The sequence below is a fragment of the Lolium perenne genome, chromosome 1 (genome assembly GCF_019359855.2).
Source record: "Lolium perenne isolate Kyuss_39 chromosome 1, Kyuss_2.0, whole genome shotgun sequence".
NCBI lineage: Eukaryota > Viridiplantae > Streptophyta > Magnoliopsida > Poales > Poaceae > Lolium > Lolium perenne.
Window position 1 is genome coordinate 28,753,611 of NC_067244.2, and position 17,414 is coordinate 28,771,024.

Consider the following 17,414-nt stretch of genomic DNA (forward strand, 5'->3'; position numbering starts at 1 on the left):
TTTTTGTGGGCCTTATCAAGCAATACATTCAAAACCTTGCATCCATCATCAATGGGTTTGGTGATGCCACAGGTCTTTGCACAAACTTCCAAAAGAGTGTCATCGTGCCTATCCGGTGTGGGGAGATTGACCTTGATGACATTCTCCACGGTATCCCGGTGCATAGAGCCTCCTTCCCCATAAAGTATCTTGGGCTGCCCCTTTCGGTTGGGTGCCTTTGGAGAGAGGATTTTCATGCCCTTGGGGACAAAACAGCCGGGAAGATCCCAATTTGGAATGGAAAATTGGTTATAGTGGTGGGATTCACCGCTCTTATCAAGTCCGTCATTGCTTACTAATCCATCTATCACTTGACTCCTCTTGTTGTTCCTCCCGGGGGTTTGCATAGCATAAAAAATCGAGAGTGGTCTTCTTATGGGTGGCCACCGACAAGGTTTCCAGTAGCCAATGCAAAGTCAATTGGGACATTTTTTGTAGACCCAAAAATCTTAGGGGGCTAGGCGTGCTCAATACCATCTTCTTTGCAAGAGCTTATCGGTTGAGTTGACCTTGGAAATAGTGGAAGGACAAGGAGAAGATTTTTGTCGGTTTGGGAAACCCCTTGCAATGACACGGATATGGACCTCTTCTACGCCGCTACTACTATCACTTTGGGAAATGGAGAAAAGACACCCTTTTGGGGCGTGCCATGGCTAAATGGTGCCAAGCCAATCGATATTTCCCCACCCATCTACAAAATATCCACTAGGAAGAGTTGGAATGTAAAAAAAAGCTTTGCACAATAATAGTTGGATCTCCAAGATCAACATGGATGTGGATTTCACTTTCGACCATGCCCGTCAATACATCTCCCTTTGGGCCAAGCTTAGAGACGTTAATATCCATGAGGATGCTATGGATGAGATCACTTGGAACCTCACCGAGAGTGGAAACTAATCCAAACCCACTTACAAGAATCAATTATCAGGACCAGCGTCACCTGCCCCCATTTCCTCTTTGGTTTGGAGGATTTGGGCTCCCCCTAAAATAAATTTCTTTGATTGGCTTATGTTTCAAAATAGGCTTTGGAAGAATGAACATTTGGAGAAGCGAGGCTGCCCAAATTTTGGTAATTGCCCACTTTGCAAAAGGATGATGGAGTGGACCATCTATTTGTTAATTGTCGCTATACCATTCGGCTTTGGGACTTTGGTGGGGCACGATGACGAAACGGAAGGATTTGGCCTCCATCACTATTCTAGTTTCCTGGGAGCTTTGGAACGAGAGGAACGCCTGAGTGTTCAAGAACAAACACGCTCCCCTTTGGTTATTCTCCATAAATCAATCATGAGTCCAAGCTTCGGGTGCTTGCAGGCGCTAAGCTTATGTGTAATTTGATACCGTGAGAGTAGTCTTGGGTTGTAATCCGGCCACTTTACTTTTCGTGTAAAAATTATTTCTCAACTAATGGAATAGGACAAGGCTTTTGCCCTCTTTTTAATTATTTTTTTGCAATGCTGAGTTCTGAATATATTGGTTCGTGCAGCTAAATCTAGATTCCAGAAATTTTCCCCTGTTTTTTCCGAGAAAGTTCCCGTGTATGTAACATTTGTTTCGCAACTTTCACCACCATTTACATTGAAACTATGTTTGGTAGCACTAGCTAGTATGAGAAACAGAAAATGAGCATATATAGGTGTATTCTGAATCTGATCACAAAATAATTCCTTGATTATTTCTGTGTCTCTTGGAGAAGAAAAAAGCTGGGCTGCTCTGATCTTTTCATATTACTTTACTGTTGGAATTATATATAATTCTATTCTTATTTTTGGATAAAGCCTTTCGGAAAGACATGCATGATACTCCGTCCATTCACAATTACCCCGCGTTTTAGCTGTAGTCAAAGCTAAATTTTGTAAAGTTCGACCAGATATTTAGGAAAAAAAGTATCAACATCAACAATGTAAGATCTACTGTATTAAAATCTTCATAAAATATATTTTTGTATTTTATGTATTTGGTATTATGGATGTTGATATTTTTCTTGTATTTATGGTCAAACTTTGTAAAGTTTAACTTTGACAAAACCAGAAGGCAAGATAATTGTGAATGGAGTGAGTAGTTACTTGTAATACTCACCTTTTTTCTTAGAATTTTTTGAACAGTTGTGAACGTCAACAAGTTATATTCAAAGTTAGCTCAATTTCAACTTTCCCTTCTGCCCTTATTCTTCTAGAATTTGAGCCTGATCTTACCTTCAGCGGCATCACCGCTTGCTGTGGTGATGATGACACCAATGGCGTCACGCCATGGATGCTGCTTGTAAATCGGCATCGGCTTCTTCTCTGCTCTCCATACGTGATCACCGTGGCGAACACCAAGGACACGGAATAGAAGATTAGTATAACTAGTTAAATAGCCGTGCGTTGCCACGACCTCCCAAAGTTAGACATTGATCACTAAATATGTATATATAACATATGACTGCGTAACGACAACTTCATACCATGGCTGATATTTTGTGCCCATGTTCTCATCCTATATGTCTCACTATGGTTTGGTGGGTGTGTTATAATGTTGTCCGATGGTTTCTGAGAAAGCAAGGCTTCGTTCCATCTTGGTAGTCCAGGTGTTCTAATGCTAAGTTTGGAGTGTTGGGCGTTTGCTCCCCTCTCTTTTGCCGTTTCTTTTGTCTTACTTTAGGCGCTTGAGCCTTAAAAAGTCCGGCAGTTAATCCTACCGTCTGCCCAACAGATTAGAGCTCCAATGCATGCCTTAGTTTCAGGCGCTTATTCTTCAGCGGACTTGGTCCGAGTGTTGTGCCGTATAAGCCTAAAACTGGCGAAGCGTCCGGCGCAAGGTTTGGCATCGACGCCAGTAAATAAGCGCCTGTCAACCGGGATTATGCAAGACAACTGCCGATCGGCCGGGGCTAAAATCCTAGCGCCTGTGAATAAGCGTCTGCATTGTAGATGCCCTAAGAGGTTTTCTTCACCACGTTATATCAGTTTGGCCGATGGTTATTTCTTTTTTTTATAAAATGGGACGAAAGCCTATTTCGAGAAATGCCTCTATACCAAAGTTTTATTAGCAAATTTAGGAGAGACTGTGAGACATAAAGAATTGTTAATCGTCTTTGCTCGGATTGTATTAATTCTAATCTAGAGAATATTTACAATTCTCACATTTTGGATGGTAGCCGTCCATATTGGATATATAGATGACTGAGCCAAAGACATGGGCGACCTTGCTGTGACCGCCTTGCCATTAGACACAGGTCGCAATTGTTGCCATCAATAACGGAGGGACTGCTCATTATGCTAAAATGCCCGAGCATATCAAGTTTGGTGCCGAACCTGTGCAGTGATTTCCTTGTTGTGAAGCTCAGATGCGATGCTTCCGTTTCGTCATTTCAGCGATTCTTAAGCTCTGTTCAACTATTTGTTTTTTCTATGGTGCTTTATTTTATATTCAGCAATAATACTTATACTTTGAATGCCAGTATGTCATAGTCTATCTCTTATCCTTAAGTTTGTCATTTATGACACTGCCTTAGCTTTATCTCTATTAAATGCTCGTGCGTTGCTACGACATAAATGTATGCAAATACAATATACTGTTAAATTAAAATAATTGAAGACAATACATGTATATGTTTAATAAATTGGTAATTCTTTGTTTTTTAAGAAATGAACTAAAACATGTATGTTGTTGCCCGCTAGAATGTCTAGTTTCTTCCTTGAATAAAGCAATTAAAACCATGTTGAACACTTACCTAACTGAATGCTGTAATTTGGAAAACTCAAAGGCTGGTGAGGGTTGATCTCACGAACTCTTCTTTCAGGCAATGGAGGACACTAACCTTCTCTTGATCGTCCCTCCCCAGTTTGAGCAGATTACGAACTAACATCGCTGTCGACAGTATAAAAGACATCACCAAATTTAAGTAAACCTTGCCTAGGTAGGACATCAGTTTCAAGAGGTATCCTTTCGGGACTTCTATCACGAAAGCAGACTGAACATGCACAAACTAAATCATTGAGCTGAATTGGAGCAACCGGATTTAGCAATCCAATAGAACCTAGCATGAACTAATCCAATAGAACCAGATTCAACATTGCTGAATTGTTGAATGTGCGTTGCTCTCACGCGAGAGCCTGGTTCTCTCACCGCACTGCCCCAACACGTACGGCCGGAACGTCCCAGCGATTACCTTCCCCTAGCAGTGTACATCCAAGCGGAACCCAGCGCCGCCGCCCACCTCGCCGCGCCGCTCACCGCCGCCCACCTCGCCGCGACGCCGCTCGGGAGTGCCCTCGGCCGCACCTTCCCCTTCGCTGCCACCCGGAACCGCCGTGAAAGTTCTCCTGGGAGCAGGAGATGGCGTCCTCCTCCTCCGTCTCGAGCTGGCGAGTTACCTACGCCCGTCGGCCGCTCGCCGGCGGCAATCAGAACAACCCCTTCCTTGACGGAGTGCTGATCGTCCACCACGCCAGGGGGCGCCTCCTCCTTCTCAATCGATTGGAGCTCGTCGTCGACTCGAGAAGCCTCCGTGAGCAGGAATCGATCAAATTCGGCGGCCCGGTAGCCCTTCCTCGCCATGATGTTCGCATCCCGCTGAAGCCGCTGCCACCGGGATCCCTCTTCGACTCAGAGTTCCACCAATTTCCAATGGGAAGGGATCCGCAGCAGAACAATTCGTCCACATCCTTCCCTGCTTCGATCGAGGAGCTCTTCTACGCGAAGGCTCCGAGCAGATCACCAACCCGATCGGGAATGGTGGCGCCGCCGCGGCCACGAGGTGGTCACGCCATTGATCCGGGGAGATGGAGCTCGCAGGGCCTGCTCGGGGCCTCTCCTCATTCTATTGTGCAAGGAAGCCCAGTTCCTTCAGTGGAATTGGGCTTGGGCCCAGAAGCTGCTGAATCCATGGCGGCCATTGATGGAGATGGGAACACGTGTTCAGATCCTCCACCATCCATCGTCCATGGCGGACACAGACAAGCGGGTCCCAGCAACCCTAAGGCTTATATACCACCCGGTGGAGGCGCTGCCGCTTGGTCAAACCTAGATCTCCTTCTCGAGCATTTCTGGAGCGATTCTAGGGTTAGCACTTCTCCACCTCGCTCCGCCGATTCGTTCGGCTGGTGGCGCGGCAAGGTCGCCGGAGATCCTCGTTCCTTCGCGCAAGTCGCTGCCGCTCCTCCGATGGGTGATGGCGGAGGGAGATTCGGCGGCGGGAGAGGCCGCAACCAACCAAATCGCGGCCGCGGCCGCAACGTCTGGCAGCGTGATGAGGCGCCGCAGACCTCCTCCAACAATCTGCGCGCCTCCAACTCCCACTCCCAGCAATCCAACGACCGTTGGGAAGCGGCGGCCTGGGATTCGGAGAGGCGCCGCCAGGAAGCTTCTTCTGCTGGTGGAGGTAAATCGGTTGCATCTCAAGGGCCTGGAGCCAATCCTCCTGCGGCTGCCGGTGACCCTGCTCCCTGTCTTCACTGCAACATAGTGGGCCATTACACTGCTCGTTGTCCCACTATTCGCTGTGATCGATGTAAGAAGCTTGGACATATTGCTCAGATTTGTCAAACTGTGCTTCCTTGGGAGTGTGTTCCATCTATGTGTGGGTTTCAAGCACCTGGTAGGGGTTTCTTTTACATGCCTGATCAGAGCTCCTCCAAGTTGATCAAAGAGAGAGCTACCAGTGTGGTTATCACGATTATTGAGGGGAATGCAACCTCTCGGGAGATTGAACAATCCTTTAACATGATTTTCGGTGATAGTTGGAGATGTACTGCAAGGGCTATTGGTCCTAATCAATACACGATGAGATTCCCTACACCTCGGGAGGTTGAAAGAGCTGTTTGTTATGGTGCTTCCATGAAACTGAAGACGGTTGATGCTATTGTCAGTTTGTCGCCATGGACGGCTTCGGTCGGAGCCAAGGCTCCGCTGCAGAAAGCTTGGGTGAAAATCAGTAATATCCCACTTGACAAGAGATGCGAGACAAATGTGTTCTATGCTGGTGGTCTTGTTGGTGTATCTCTGGACCTCGATGCTTCCACCCTGCACAAACCTGAATATGTTAAAGTGCTGATTGGTTGCAGAGACATTGACATGATTCCCTCAAATGCTGAAGGTTGCCTTGGTGACAATTTCTATGATTTCTACTATGAGGTGGATAAGATTGTTGTTGGCAAACTTTCTGATGAAGCTAATACTGTTGCTGTTGGTAACTCGGGTGCTCCTTCCCCGAAACGACAGAGGGTCGAACAAAGCAACATGGTCACTGAGGAAAACTCTGAATCTCAGCTCGTCAGTAGCCAGACCGAGTCGGTGCAACAGTCTCACCACAGAGAGAGAATGATCATCACTGATGTCACTGAAGAAATTGACACTCAAGAGTCGGAGGATGACAGTACCGGGGGAGAACTCCTTATTGAAACCATAGCCCGTGAACATGCGGATGCTCAACGAGAAACTGGTACGTCTCCAAATAAATGGCTTGTTCCCTGCCCCATTCTTGACTTGAATAAACATGTGATTTGTGAACCTGTTTCGCCTATGGCTGCCCCTCTCTCTTCCTTATTGTTGCCTTATTCGCAAGCCCTTTCTGTCGTAACCTGGCCACCGCTCCCTATGGTAACAGATGTCTCTGATTTGTCTTCTTCTCCCTTGGGAGACCCTCCAGGTTACCTGGTCCAATCACCTGACGCCTCTCTGGAGGACAACGTGGAGGAGGCACAAGAGGAGTCGGACCCCAGAATGAACTGCCGCAGAGCTTCGGCGGACATGAACTCTAGCATCATGGAGAAAGTGGAGATTGTAGCCAAGAAAAGGAGTTTGGAAGGTAACGCTGTCCCTACTTCCAATAATTCGAACTCTTTTTCTGTTCTATCCAATAGTGAGCTCATGTGTAGAGCACATAAAATGGGCGTTAACATACCTGATAATGATTTCGCGGCGATTGATATCCTTAGAGATTTGGAAGCTTCTAGAAACGACTTAGCTGAGAAGTGTATGTCTAGAAATAATGAGGACACTCTTTTTATTGAGAACAATGTGGGTAACTCGACTCCTCTATCAATGGATTGGAATCCTGTATCTGATAATGAAGAACCATTTACTATTGTTAGAAATAAAGGGAGGAAAGCCTCGAGAAAGAAACCTGTTGTTGTCATATCTAGACCTAATACAAGGAGTCAAACCAATGAGGACCTTTTGTCTGGCGACAAATCTGCCCCGATTCCTGGCAGGGTCGCTAGAAAACGAACTAAGCCAAGTCGTTTTAAATGAAAGGTGTTTTTTGGAATTGTAGGAGTGTTGGAAAAAAAGGAGTTGTGGCCTGTATCAAAGATATGTTATCTGACTATTCCTTGGATTTTATTGGCATTCAAGAAACTATGAAAAAGGAATATAATCTTAGTTTCTTTCGTAAGCTTGACCCTAATAACAATTTCTTTTGGAAGTGGGTCCCCTCCGTCGGAAAATCTGGTGGCATTTTATGTGGTGTCAAAAATGAGTCCCTAGAGGTTAATGCTGTCAAGATAGGTAAATACATGCTGCAATTTGTCCTATGGGACAAAATTCATAAATACAATTGGGCTCTTGTTGTTGTCTATGGAGCTCCTCATGAGGAGCATAAAATGGATTTCCTTACTGAGCTCTCCGCTTTCTGTCATAATATTCTTATTCCCTACATTGTTGGAGGTGATTTTAATATTGTAAGGCACAGTGGTGAGAAAAATAAAAACTTTGTACACTCTCATTCCATAGATATTTTCAATTCCGTCATTCACACTCTAGGGCTTCGGGAGATTTTTATGCATGGGGGTCAGTACACTTGGTCTAATAAGCAAACTTCGCCAACCTTAGAAAAGCTGGATCGTATTTTGATGTCGCCGGATTGGGAGGACATGTTTCCTCTAGTTTCGGTCAGAAAGCTGGTTAGAGAGATTTCTGACCATAATGCTTTACTCCTCGACACGGGCACTCATTCCTCCATTGCTAATAAATCTAGAGAATTCAGGTTTGATATTTCCTGGTTCAAGCATGCTGATTTTATGCCTCTGGTTGAGAAAATCTGGAACAAAAAAGTATATAGTAATGATCCCATTGATATTATTAACATCAAGTTAAAGCGTTTTAAGAAATTCTTTAAAGGTTGGGGTTCAAGTCAATATGGTCACTCCAAGAAAAGGAAAAACGATTTAAAAGTGGAGTTAGCCTATATTGAAGAGTTGGAAGAATCCTTAGAGCTGTCAAGTGATCTGCATTTGCGGAAAACGTTGATCATGGTTGAGCTTATGGAAATTTATAAGGAAGAAGAGTTGACGTGGTACCAAAAGTCACATGAAAAATGGTTACTGGAGGGAGACTTGAATACTAGTTACTTCCATCGTGTGGCCAATGGTCGCAAGAGAAAAAATACTATGATTTCCCTTGAGGAAAATGGGATTATTATTGAAGGAACAGAAAATCTCATTGATCATGCTACTTCCTACTATAAAACCCTTTTCGGGCCTGCCCCTGGAAATCTTTTTCCTATTAATCATTCTATGTGGTTGCCACATGAAAAAATGAATAACAATGATAATGAGATTATCAGTCGACCTTTTTCTGTTGAAGAGGTAAAAACGGCACTATTCTCAATGAAAAAAAACAAAGCTCCGGGACCTGATAATATTCCCATAGAGTTTTATCAACATTGTTGGGATATCGTCAAAAATGATATTATGAGACTTTTCTATGCTTTTCATGATGGCTCTTTAGATGTACAACGTCTTAACTATGGCATTATCACCCTTCTCCCCAAGATATCCGAGGCTAATAAAATCAGCCAATATAGGCCAATTTGTCTCCTCAGATGCATTTACAAGCTTCTTACCAAAGTTCTCACTATAAGGGTGGAACCTTTCCTTCCCAGAATTGTTAGCTTACATCAAAATGCTTTCATGAAGAATAGGACCATTGTTGATGGGATTATGTCGCTTCATGAGCTGTTACATCGTACACATGTGAAAAAACAGATTGGTGTTGTTCTAAAGCTTGATTTTGAAAAAGCTTTCGACAAGGTAAATTGGGATTTCCTTCTTGACAGCCAAAAAGCCATGGGCTTTGGAGAGTTCTGGTGTAGTAAAGTAGAAAATATCCTTCGAAATGGCACGGTTTCGGTGAAAATTAACAATATAATCGGGCCTTATTTCCAGAGCTCAAAAGGGGTTCGCCAAGGTGACCCTCTTTCTCCATTCCTCTTTAACTCCGCGGCACAATGCCTTACTAAGATGGTTCTTGAAGCCCAAAATAATAACCTCCTTACTGGTTTGGCACCTGATCTTGTAGATAAAGGAGTGGCCATTATGCAATATGCCGACGACACAGTTATCTGCCTTTCTCATGAGCCTGACAAGGCTATCAATTTGAAAATTCTGCTCTATTTGTTTGAGCTAATGTCGGGGCTTAAAATAAATTACCAGAAAAGTGAGATTTTCCTTATTGGTGGGGACAATGATACTGCTAACTTCTATACTGACATGTTTGGATGCCAGATAGGAACTTTACCTATGAAATATTTGGGCGTCCCAGTATCCTTCCGTGGTTTAAAAAATTCAGATCTTAACTTCATTGATGTCAAATTCACTAAAAAGCTTGATGCCTGGGTTGGTGGATCCTCCTCTTCTGGAGGAAGACTAACTTTAGTGGATTCTTGCCTTTCCAACCTTCCTTCTTATATCATGGCCATGTTCCTTCTAAACAAAACTTTTATTGAAAAGTTGGACGTGCATCGACGTCGCTTCTTTTGGCATGGCAAAAAACAGAAAAAAGGTTACTATATGGTCAAGTGGACCAGAGTTTGTCGCTCCAAGAAAAAGGGTGGTTTAGGAGTTAAAGATATTCGGAAACAAAACATTAGCCTTCTATGTAAATGGTGGTGGAAACTTGAAACCCTGGATGGTTTATGGCAAGATATTGTTAAGGCAAAATACTTAAGAAATAAAACTGTGGCTACGGTTTCCTCAAAATTCAATGATTCCCCATGTTGGAAAGCAATTTTAAAAGTAAAAGATACATACTTTGCTGGGAGAAAGGTGGTGCTGAATAATGGAAATATCACCAGGCTATGGAAAGACCCTATTATGGGCGAACAACCTTTTTGTGAAAAGTTTCCTGTGCTGTTTAACCTCTGTCAGGTGCAGGACTGTACTGTGAAAAGCTGCAAAGAGGCAAACTTCGAGATTCCCTTCCGCAGACATTTGAGAGGTGAGTTACTGGATCAATGGCAGCATATCTTGAATACCTTGCTTTTGGCTCCCTCTCATGATGAAAATGATAGGATTACTTGGTCTCTAAATAAGAATGCTATTTTCTCGACTAAATCCATCTATACCTTCCTGGAAAAAAACCTGGCCGGTTCTCACTATAATTGGATTTGGAAATCCAAGATACCCTTGAAAATCAAAATCTTCATGTGGCAAATGTGTCAAGATGCTATTCTCACCCGAGATAATATGAAAAAAAGAAAGTGACCTGGTTCTCCAACTTGTTCCTTTTGCAGACAGGTTGAAACAAACAACCATCTCTTTTTTACCTGTAACACCTCTAAGGTAGTCTGGGGAGTCTTGGCTATGGCTATGGGAGCGAATTGTGTCCCTACTTCCTTTTGGCAGGCTATGGCTTGGTTTCATTACTATTCTCCTGGGTTTGAGAAATTCTATATCATTATCATCGCGGCTATTTGTTGGGCCATATGGAATGTGAGAAATAAGATTACCTTTGAAAAGCATGTCATGAAATCACCAAGCGAAATTTCATATTTTGCGGTGGCTTTGATCTTGTACTGGGCAGGTCTTCAGAAAGTGGAGGACAAAGGGTGCTTGGTCGACGGAGCAGACAAGATGGTGCAAGCAGCGGTGTTTGTCTACTCCAGATCCAGGCGTCCAGCAACGACATCCGGGCAAGGGCAGTTGCTGATGATTACGGGTGCCTGAGGTCCCTCCATCGTCTCTTGGCTGATGTCCCAGGATGTTTGAAGTGTGGATGATGGTGCTTCCAAGCTTTTGCTATGGGCTCTGCTACTTCCTTAGTTGTTCAGTTGTTTGTTTTGCTCCCTGGTTTCTGTGTTGTTTAAAAACCCTGTTAAGGCTAGGATTCTGTTATAGTGGTATCAGGTTTTTGTCCCATAGCGGGTACTCGACGGCGAGTACTCGTAGTGGGTTTCCTGATACTGCTCCAGCTCGCTTCCCCTCTCCCTAACCCCTCTCTGTTGTAATTACTACTTGAATCTGTTCTTTCCGTTTATTGCAATGGAAAGGGGTGGAAGCCCGGTTGGAAAAAAAAAAAGCAGTGTACTCCAGTCTGGCCTCCCTCCTCTAATGTTTAATTCTCGACCTCACTGTGTTCCATGGCGATCTGATTCCTGCGCATGTGCGCCCCTCCATTGACCTTGCCGCTCCCCATAATTAACCTTGGCATGTAGCGGATGCCGACATGCCTCGTCTTGTGTACAGTACACGACCTCTGCCGCCGTCGTGAACATCTTGAACACGCGCCCTCGCCAAGTCGACCATCGCCGTATAATGGCAGTACACATTTGAGCAACACCAAACAAGTTAAATAAAACATTAATAATTTCAGAGTCTACAACTCCGTATGTGCCACAGTGTTTTTACACTCGCCTGAAGCCTGATCAAGATGAAGAAGGTGGCGTCACCATTTTCGGTGGGAAGCTCTGGCAGGCACTTGTCGTGGAAGCTTTGTCCCAAGTAGGGTCGTACCCGAGAAAATGGAGGTCATGTGCAAAACCAAAAATTAGGCTCTCTTTGTCACCATTGGTAATTAGGAAAACATGAATCTTTGTAATATACTTTTCATGTTGAAAGTACTCCTTGAAAAAGATCTTTAATTTATTTGTTATAAGAAATTTTCTCCAAAATGTGATGTATCAAAAACAGAACATAGAAGCAAAATGGAATTTAACAACCTTTGATTTATCGAACAGCAGCGATTGTGGCTCCGGTTGCTCCTCCTCTTGATGAATGGCGTTTGGCGAGAAAGCACTTGTGGCCGGGCCTCCAACACCAACGAATGCAATCAGATCGCAGGGGCGGTAGCAATCATCAAGGGGATCAGAAGCAAAAAAGAGAGATGAGAAACTAAGAAGAAAACACCAAATATAGATATTGAATTGAGGTCGCAGCCTGCACCATACCTTACCTGTTTATTGCAACTAGAGTATATATCTATCATGGGGAAATAGGTGCTGAATTTATCTTGGTAGAAGCTACGATAGAAGATCAATAGAACAACACTAAGAGCATCTCCAGCCGTTCGAGCCCCCCCGGGCGAAAATCCGGATATAACAAACACCGGATTGGATGTAAAAAGGGCGTGGGGGGGGGGGGGGGGGGGGATTTTTTCCCAGTCGCACCCCGGCATTCGCCCATCAGCGGCGGTAGATTCAAAATATCGCCTTCCCGCTACGCAAAAGAATCGCCAAAGTCCGGCGATCGGATCAGCCACATTCCGGCGATCGAAACTAGACGATTACAGGCTCATCGGCGGTCCCGTCCTGAGCATCGGCGTCTGGCGCGGCATCGGGCGGCGAAGCATGGGCGTCGGGCACGGCATCGGGCGGTGAAGCATGGGCGTCTGCAATTGTCGCAGTGGCGGGAGTTGACGTCGAAGCGGAGGACGAAGGAGCCAACGGTGGCCAGAGGATTTCTTGGCGATGGGCGTCGTACCAAGCCCTCGTCTCCTCGTCCATGTTGGCGTCGTTGCCGCCGATCAGAAACGCCAGGTCGGTGTTCCTCTTCTTCGCTGCGGAGGTTTCCTTGAGCAAGGCAATCCAGACGCCCTGGTTGGCGAGCATCGCCTTCCACCGCACGTCGTGCTTGTCTTTCCTCCCGGCGGCGTAGGTCTGCTCGTCTTCTTCGTCGATGTAGGTCTACTCGTCTTCTTCATTGACGTCTTGGGTACCGTCGTTCTCATCGTGGTGACCGTAGTCGAGGTTGCGTTGCCCTTGCCTCCTCTTGTGTGAAGAAACTCGGGCTCGATGCGGCGGCCACGGAGCCCGCTGTGATCATATCATGCATCACAGGCTCATTCGGCAGCGGCATCCCGAAGTTGGAGAAGGAGACCGGCCCATGTCGCAGGGCAGGCGAGATGCCCTCGTACATCGTGCCGTCGTATACCGGCGGTGACGGCGTAAACCCGGCCGTACCGGCGGCATAGGTGTCGTGGAACGTGGCCGTGGCCGGCGACACCGGAGAGAAGGAAGGAGAGCCGATCATACCTTGGGTCGGCCATGGCCCGGTGTGGTGACCCGGCATACCACTGCATGGTGTAGTATGCAAGTCTGATATAACACCAATGAAACACCGTTCCACTAGTATTATATCGCTCAGAGTGGTACAGCAGAAACATATGCGGGTCCAAGGTATGTCTATAGAATTACAACATCGACTCTGTTACATAAGATCATCACAGCCTCCTACTTTACAATGAGGTAAAATTGCAAATAAACTCCAGAAGAACGACTCGTAGTCTAGTCTTATCACGAACTCTATGTGTAGAATATTTCACTAACTACAGCGGCTAAGAATAGACTCTAGCTAAATAGGAGCTAGGTTTAGGAAACTAGTTCCCTTCTATGGCTAAACTAGGTTTTCTCCTCGTTGGATGTGGTATCTGACTCCTCTGACAGGGTCCCGTCTCGTGAAGTAGTTGTTGACTCCTCGGTCTTCGAGTTGCTCTGTAGATCCTCCTTCGATGCCTCCATATCTAAGCAGGGGATTTAAGAGTGGGATGAGTACGAGCGTACTCAACAAGTTCATTATAGGAAAGAGGTGTTTAATGCACTAGCTACAGCATTAGACCAGAAAGTCTAATACCAATGCAGTTTTTCATAATCATTTCTTCAAAAGGTTGCTTTTATTCAGAAGAGCTATGTCCGTCAGCCTTCACCGGTTTACTAGAACTTCATGGAGCTCCTTTTCGGCCGCGTTCGCAGTTCCATATCCCGGAACAGGGAGTGACAGGTCACGGTTCTTTACACTCTGCAGAGGTGTGTTGCTTTACCCATAAGAGATCTTATCCTTGGTGCCAACCAGGTGTACATTCCTGTCCACACTTCCTATGGTGTGAGGCCCGGTATAAGGTCTAGCCAATCATGTTCCTCCGCTACCTCGAACACCCACCCTTTGTTGCATGCGCCGACCCTGGGTCCACGTCGGTCCCATTATTCCCGTAATTTCAGGGTGGACCCCGACCACGACAACAGTGCTGGGCTCTACCATACACTCCTACGCCGGTGGCTGCAACCCATCATAGACCGCAATACCGTGGGGACTTAAGGCTTCCCCAGCCTACCGCTTGTTCTTCGAACGACAAGTGTCTACGGACTGTGCCGTGGGGACTTAAGGCTTCCCCAGCCTACCGCTTGCCGCCGACAGATACAAGTGTCTACGGTAAAGCGCATCCGTTGATGAACGAGAGGTGGAAACACTTTTGACTACTCCGTCCCACTCCGGATCTTATGGTTAACACGGGTATTACGGCACAAGAATCACTGGCGACATTTGTTGTTTAATCCTAGATGGATATAAACCCGTGCAATGGAACCTCCACCATATCAACACAATCCATGGTTCCATTGCCCACCACATAGTCATATTCATAGTTATGAAAGTAGTGGTTTTGATTTTTTTGCAATAGTGATAACCATAATACTTTGCAAGTAATTTGATAAAAATACTCAAATGACATGAGCAAGTGATGAACTTGCCTTTCTTGACTGCAAGATTGTGCAGGCAAGGTCTTCGATACGCAATAACTCCAAATTCTGAAATAGCATCATCGTCCGGTAAGGACGATGTTTAAAAGATTGGCAAGGATGTAATAATGCATAAGTATGGGATGCAATCGCTCTAAGCGTGACCTAACCCCGATGATTTAGGATTAGTGAGTGGTAATGATCAGTTCAGGGTGTGTTGCACTTTTAGAGTGATTCACAAACAAGGTTCTTATTCAGGGTTGTGTTGTTTTAGAATTATAAGCAGGTGGCAAAATGAACAGTAACAATCATACACAACCAGGAATAGTAGTGGTATAATAAGTAAAGAGCAGTTGTCAATTTTAAGTCTTATGATGCATGGTTGATGGTTACTTATTATATAATTCAAAAGAATAACTTTTGAAGAACATGTTCTTAAATAAAGAACAAGTATGATAATTTAGGTGTGTGGGGTTCTATGGTTTTCCATGGTTCTAATTGGTTGTTGGAGTAAGTAGTAGATGGATCCCAATGTTGGATTTATCAGCTACTAGAGATTGTATGGTTGAATTAAGACTAAACATCCTAAGCAATTATTCATACAAGGTTGCTATCAAGATTGGTTCATCTTGTTGGTGATAGCTGGCTAGGGTTTATAGTTTCTTATAAGCAGGGTTGATGAGGGTTCTCTGTTTACTTCAAAAGAATAACTTTTGAAGAACATACTTCTTAAATAATAGGAAGTATAACAATTAAGGTTGAGGTTGTCCTGTATTAGCTATTGGGTCTCTAAGTAGAGAATGGCTGGTTCCTAAATAGGATGGTTCATAAGTATCTCACACTAGTAGGGTTTAGTGGAATATGGTTAGGTAATGCACAATATTTGGCATAGTTGTTATTAGGGTTTATCACAATGGTGTGATGCTAAGCATGGCTGAATAAGGATGATGGTTTTGATAGTAGAGGCTAGGGTTTAAACTGGGTTGACCCTACTTGATCAACTAGGTTTAGTGAGATGCATACATGGAATACTAAATTGCTAGTGATAGGGTTCTACATTTTATGTGGACATAGGTATGTCTTTTAGTTGCTAATGGTGGCTCTATGATTTGAAATAAAGTACCATGATCACCTGTTCTAACCTTGGTTTTAGGTTAGAAGCAAATTAGGGTTCACATGTAATAATGGAACTAGGGTTCCTAGTAGAGTTAGGGTTTTAGGTTTCACATGAAATAATAAGTTCCTAGTTTTCTACCATATGGAACTAGGGTTGTAATAATATTATTATTTCATAAGTTAATAACTTCAATAATAAAGTTGGGGTTATTAATAACTTCAGAATAAAATAATATTCCATTTTGGCTTTTTTTTAATCAATTAATAATTAGGGTAATTATTAATCAGGTTTTAAATTCCTCTAATAATGATTTAACAAATAATCAATAAAGAAAATTAGTTTTAATGTTTTCTTTATTTATTTACTGGTTTTTAGTTACTTTTGGAAATTTTATTAATTATTGAATTTTACTTGAATTTAGAATTAAAAGAAAAGGCTTAAGTAACCAGTATTAAACAATTAAATTTTTATTAAAAATAAAAATTTCATTTTATATTTTTATTGGGTAGATCTTATCTTTATAAGAATTTTGATATTTCATTTATATTTTTCGGACTTAAATTGAATTTTCTATAATCATTTGAAGTTGCAGCAATTTATTGAATTGTAATTTAAATAAAACTGCTAAATGCACCCGGGTTACTGCTACACATGGTCACTGACAGGTGGGCCTATGGTCCACGTCAGCCGCCACGCGGCGTGGACCAAGTCAAAATTTGATTTCATGTCCAGAGGCTCACAGCGACCGGCGGAATCCGACGATCGCCGTCGATCCCGGGCTCACGCGGATGATATACTTGCACCACTAGACTCAGTACACCGAGAGGAACAGTTTGGTGGTGGCGCCGCCATTTACTGGTCACCGGAACTCGGTCGGCGGTGAGGTGCGACGGCGGCGGTACGGGCTAGATGAGGCGGCAACACTACGGCGATGAATCGAGCAAACTACGGATGCAGAGAGGTTCAGTGACTCACCAGGAGCACTATGAGCTTGGTGGTGAGGCGAGAGGAGGTCGGCATCGCCGAAATTACGAGCTCCGGCCGTCGGAAGGGCGAGCTCGGTGAGGATGCTGCAGAAGGTTATGGCTCGATTCGTTGCGTGGGTTAAGCAAGAAGAGGGTGCCGGTGACGATGGTAACCACGCCGAGGCTCGGGGAAGCTTCCCTCGCCGGCGATAATGGTGAAGTAGTGCGGCAGGGTGTCGGCTTGGGGACGAAATTTGAGCAGAGAGAGGAGGAACTCTGTTCAGTGTTCGTTGCTGGGCTTTATACGGTGCTGGAGTGCGTGCCTCGTCACACCGTCGAGGAAGGAGGAGGCGCCAGCGCGAGGAGAAAAGCTCCACGGCGTCGTGCTGCCCTCCAGCACACGGGGAAGATGAGGACGACGCCTTCCATATATTTTTTTAGCGAAACGTTACGTGGGTTGGTTTTGGGCCGAGACTTGGGCTGTGTTGGGGGCTTCTGCTGGGCTGCTCGAGTGGACTCCTGCTGGGCTTCTTCGGCTGGCAGAGTCCAGGTAAGTCCTTCTCCTCTCCTTTTCTATTTTCTT

General features: G+C 44.6%; 1 protein-coding gene across 1 annotated transcript; it reads left to right on the forward strand.

The window, feature by feature from the left end:
- Positions 1-4,644: 4,644 nt before the first annotated feature.
- On the forward strand, positions 4,645-11,310 carry LOC139836162 (uncharacterized). The gene is made up of 3 exons (XM_071826670.1): positions 4,645-6,829; positions 10,170-10,239; positions 10,825-11,310. The coding sequence occupies exons 1-3, from the start codon at positions 4,651-4,653 to the stop codon at positions 11,018-11,020; spliced, it is 2,445 nt and encodes an 814-aa protein (XP_071682771.1). The 5' UTR covers positions 4,645-4,650; the 3' UTR covers positions 11,021-11,310.
- Positions 11,311-17,414: the final 6,104 nt, after the last annotated feature.

Bases quoted from the DNA above. Each gene is read 5' to 3' on its own strand.
- LOC139836162 (XM_071826670.1), top strand. From the start codon at position 4,651: ATGGGAAGGGATCCGCAGCAGAACAATTCGTCCACATCCTTCCCTGCT. The intron at 6,830-10,169 runs GTAACGCTGTCC...AACCTCTGTCAG, and splicing joins CAAGAAAAGGAGTTTGGAAG to GTGCAGGACTGTACTGTGAA. The intron at 10,240-10,824 runs GTGAGTTACTGG...TGTACTGGGCAG, and splicing joins CTTCCGCAGACATTTGAGAG to GTCTTCAGAAAGTGGAGGAC.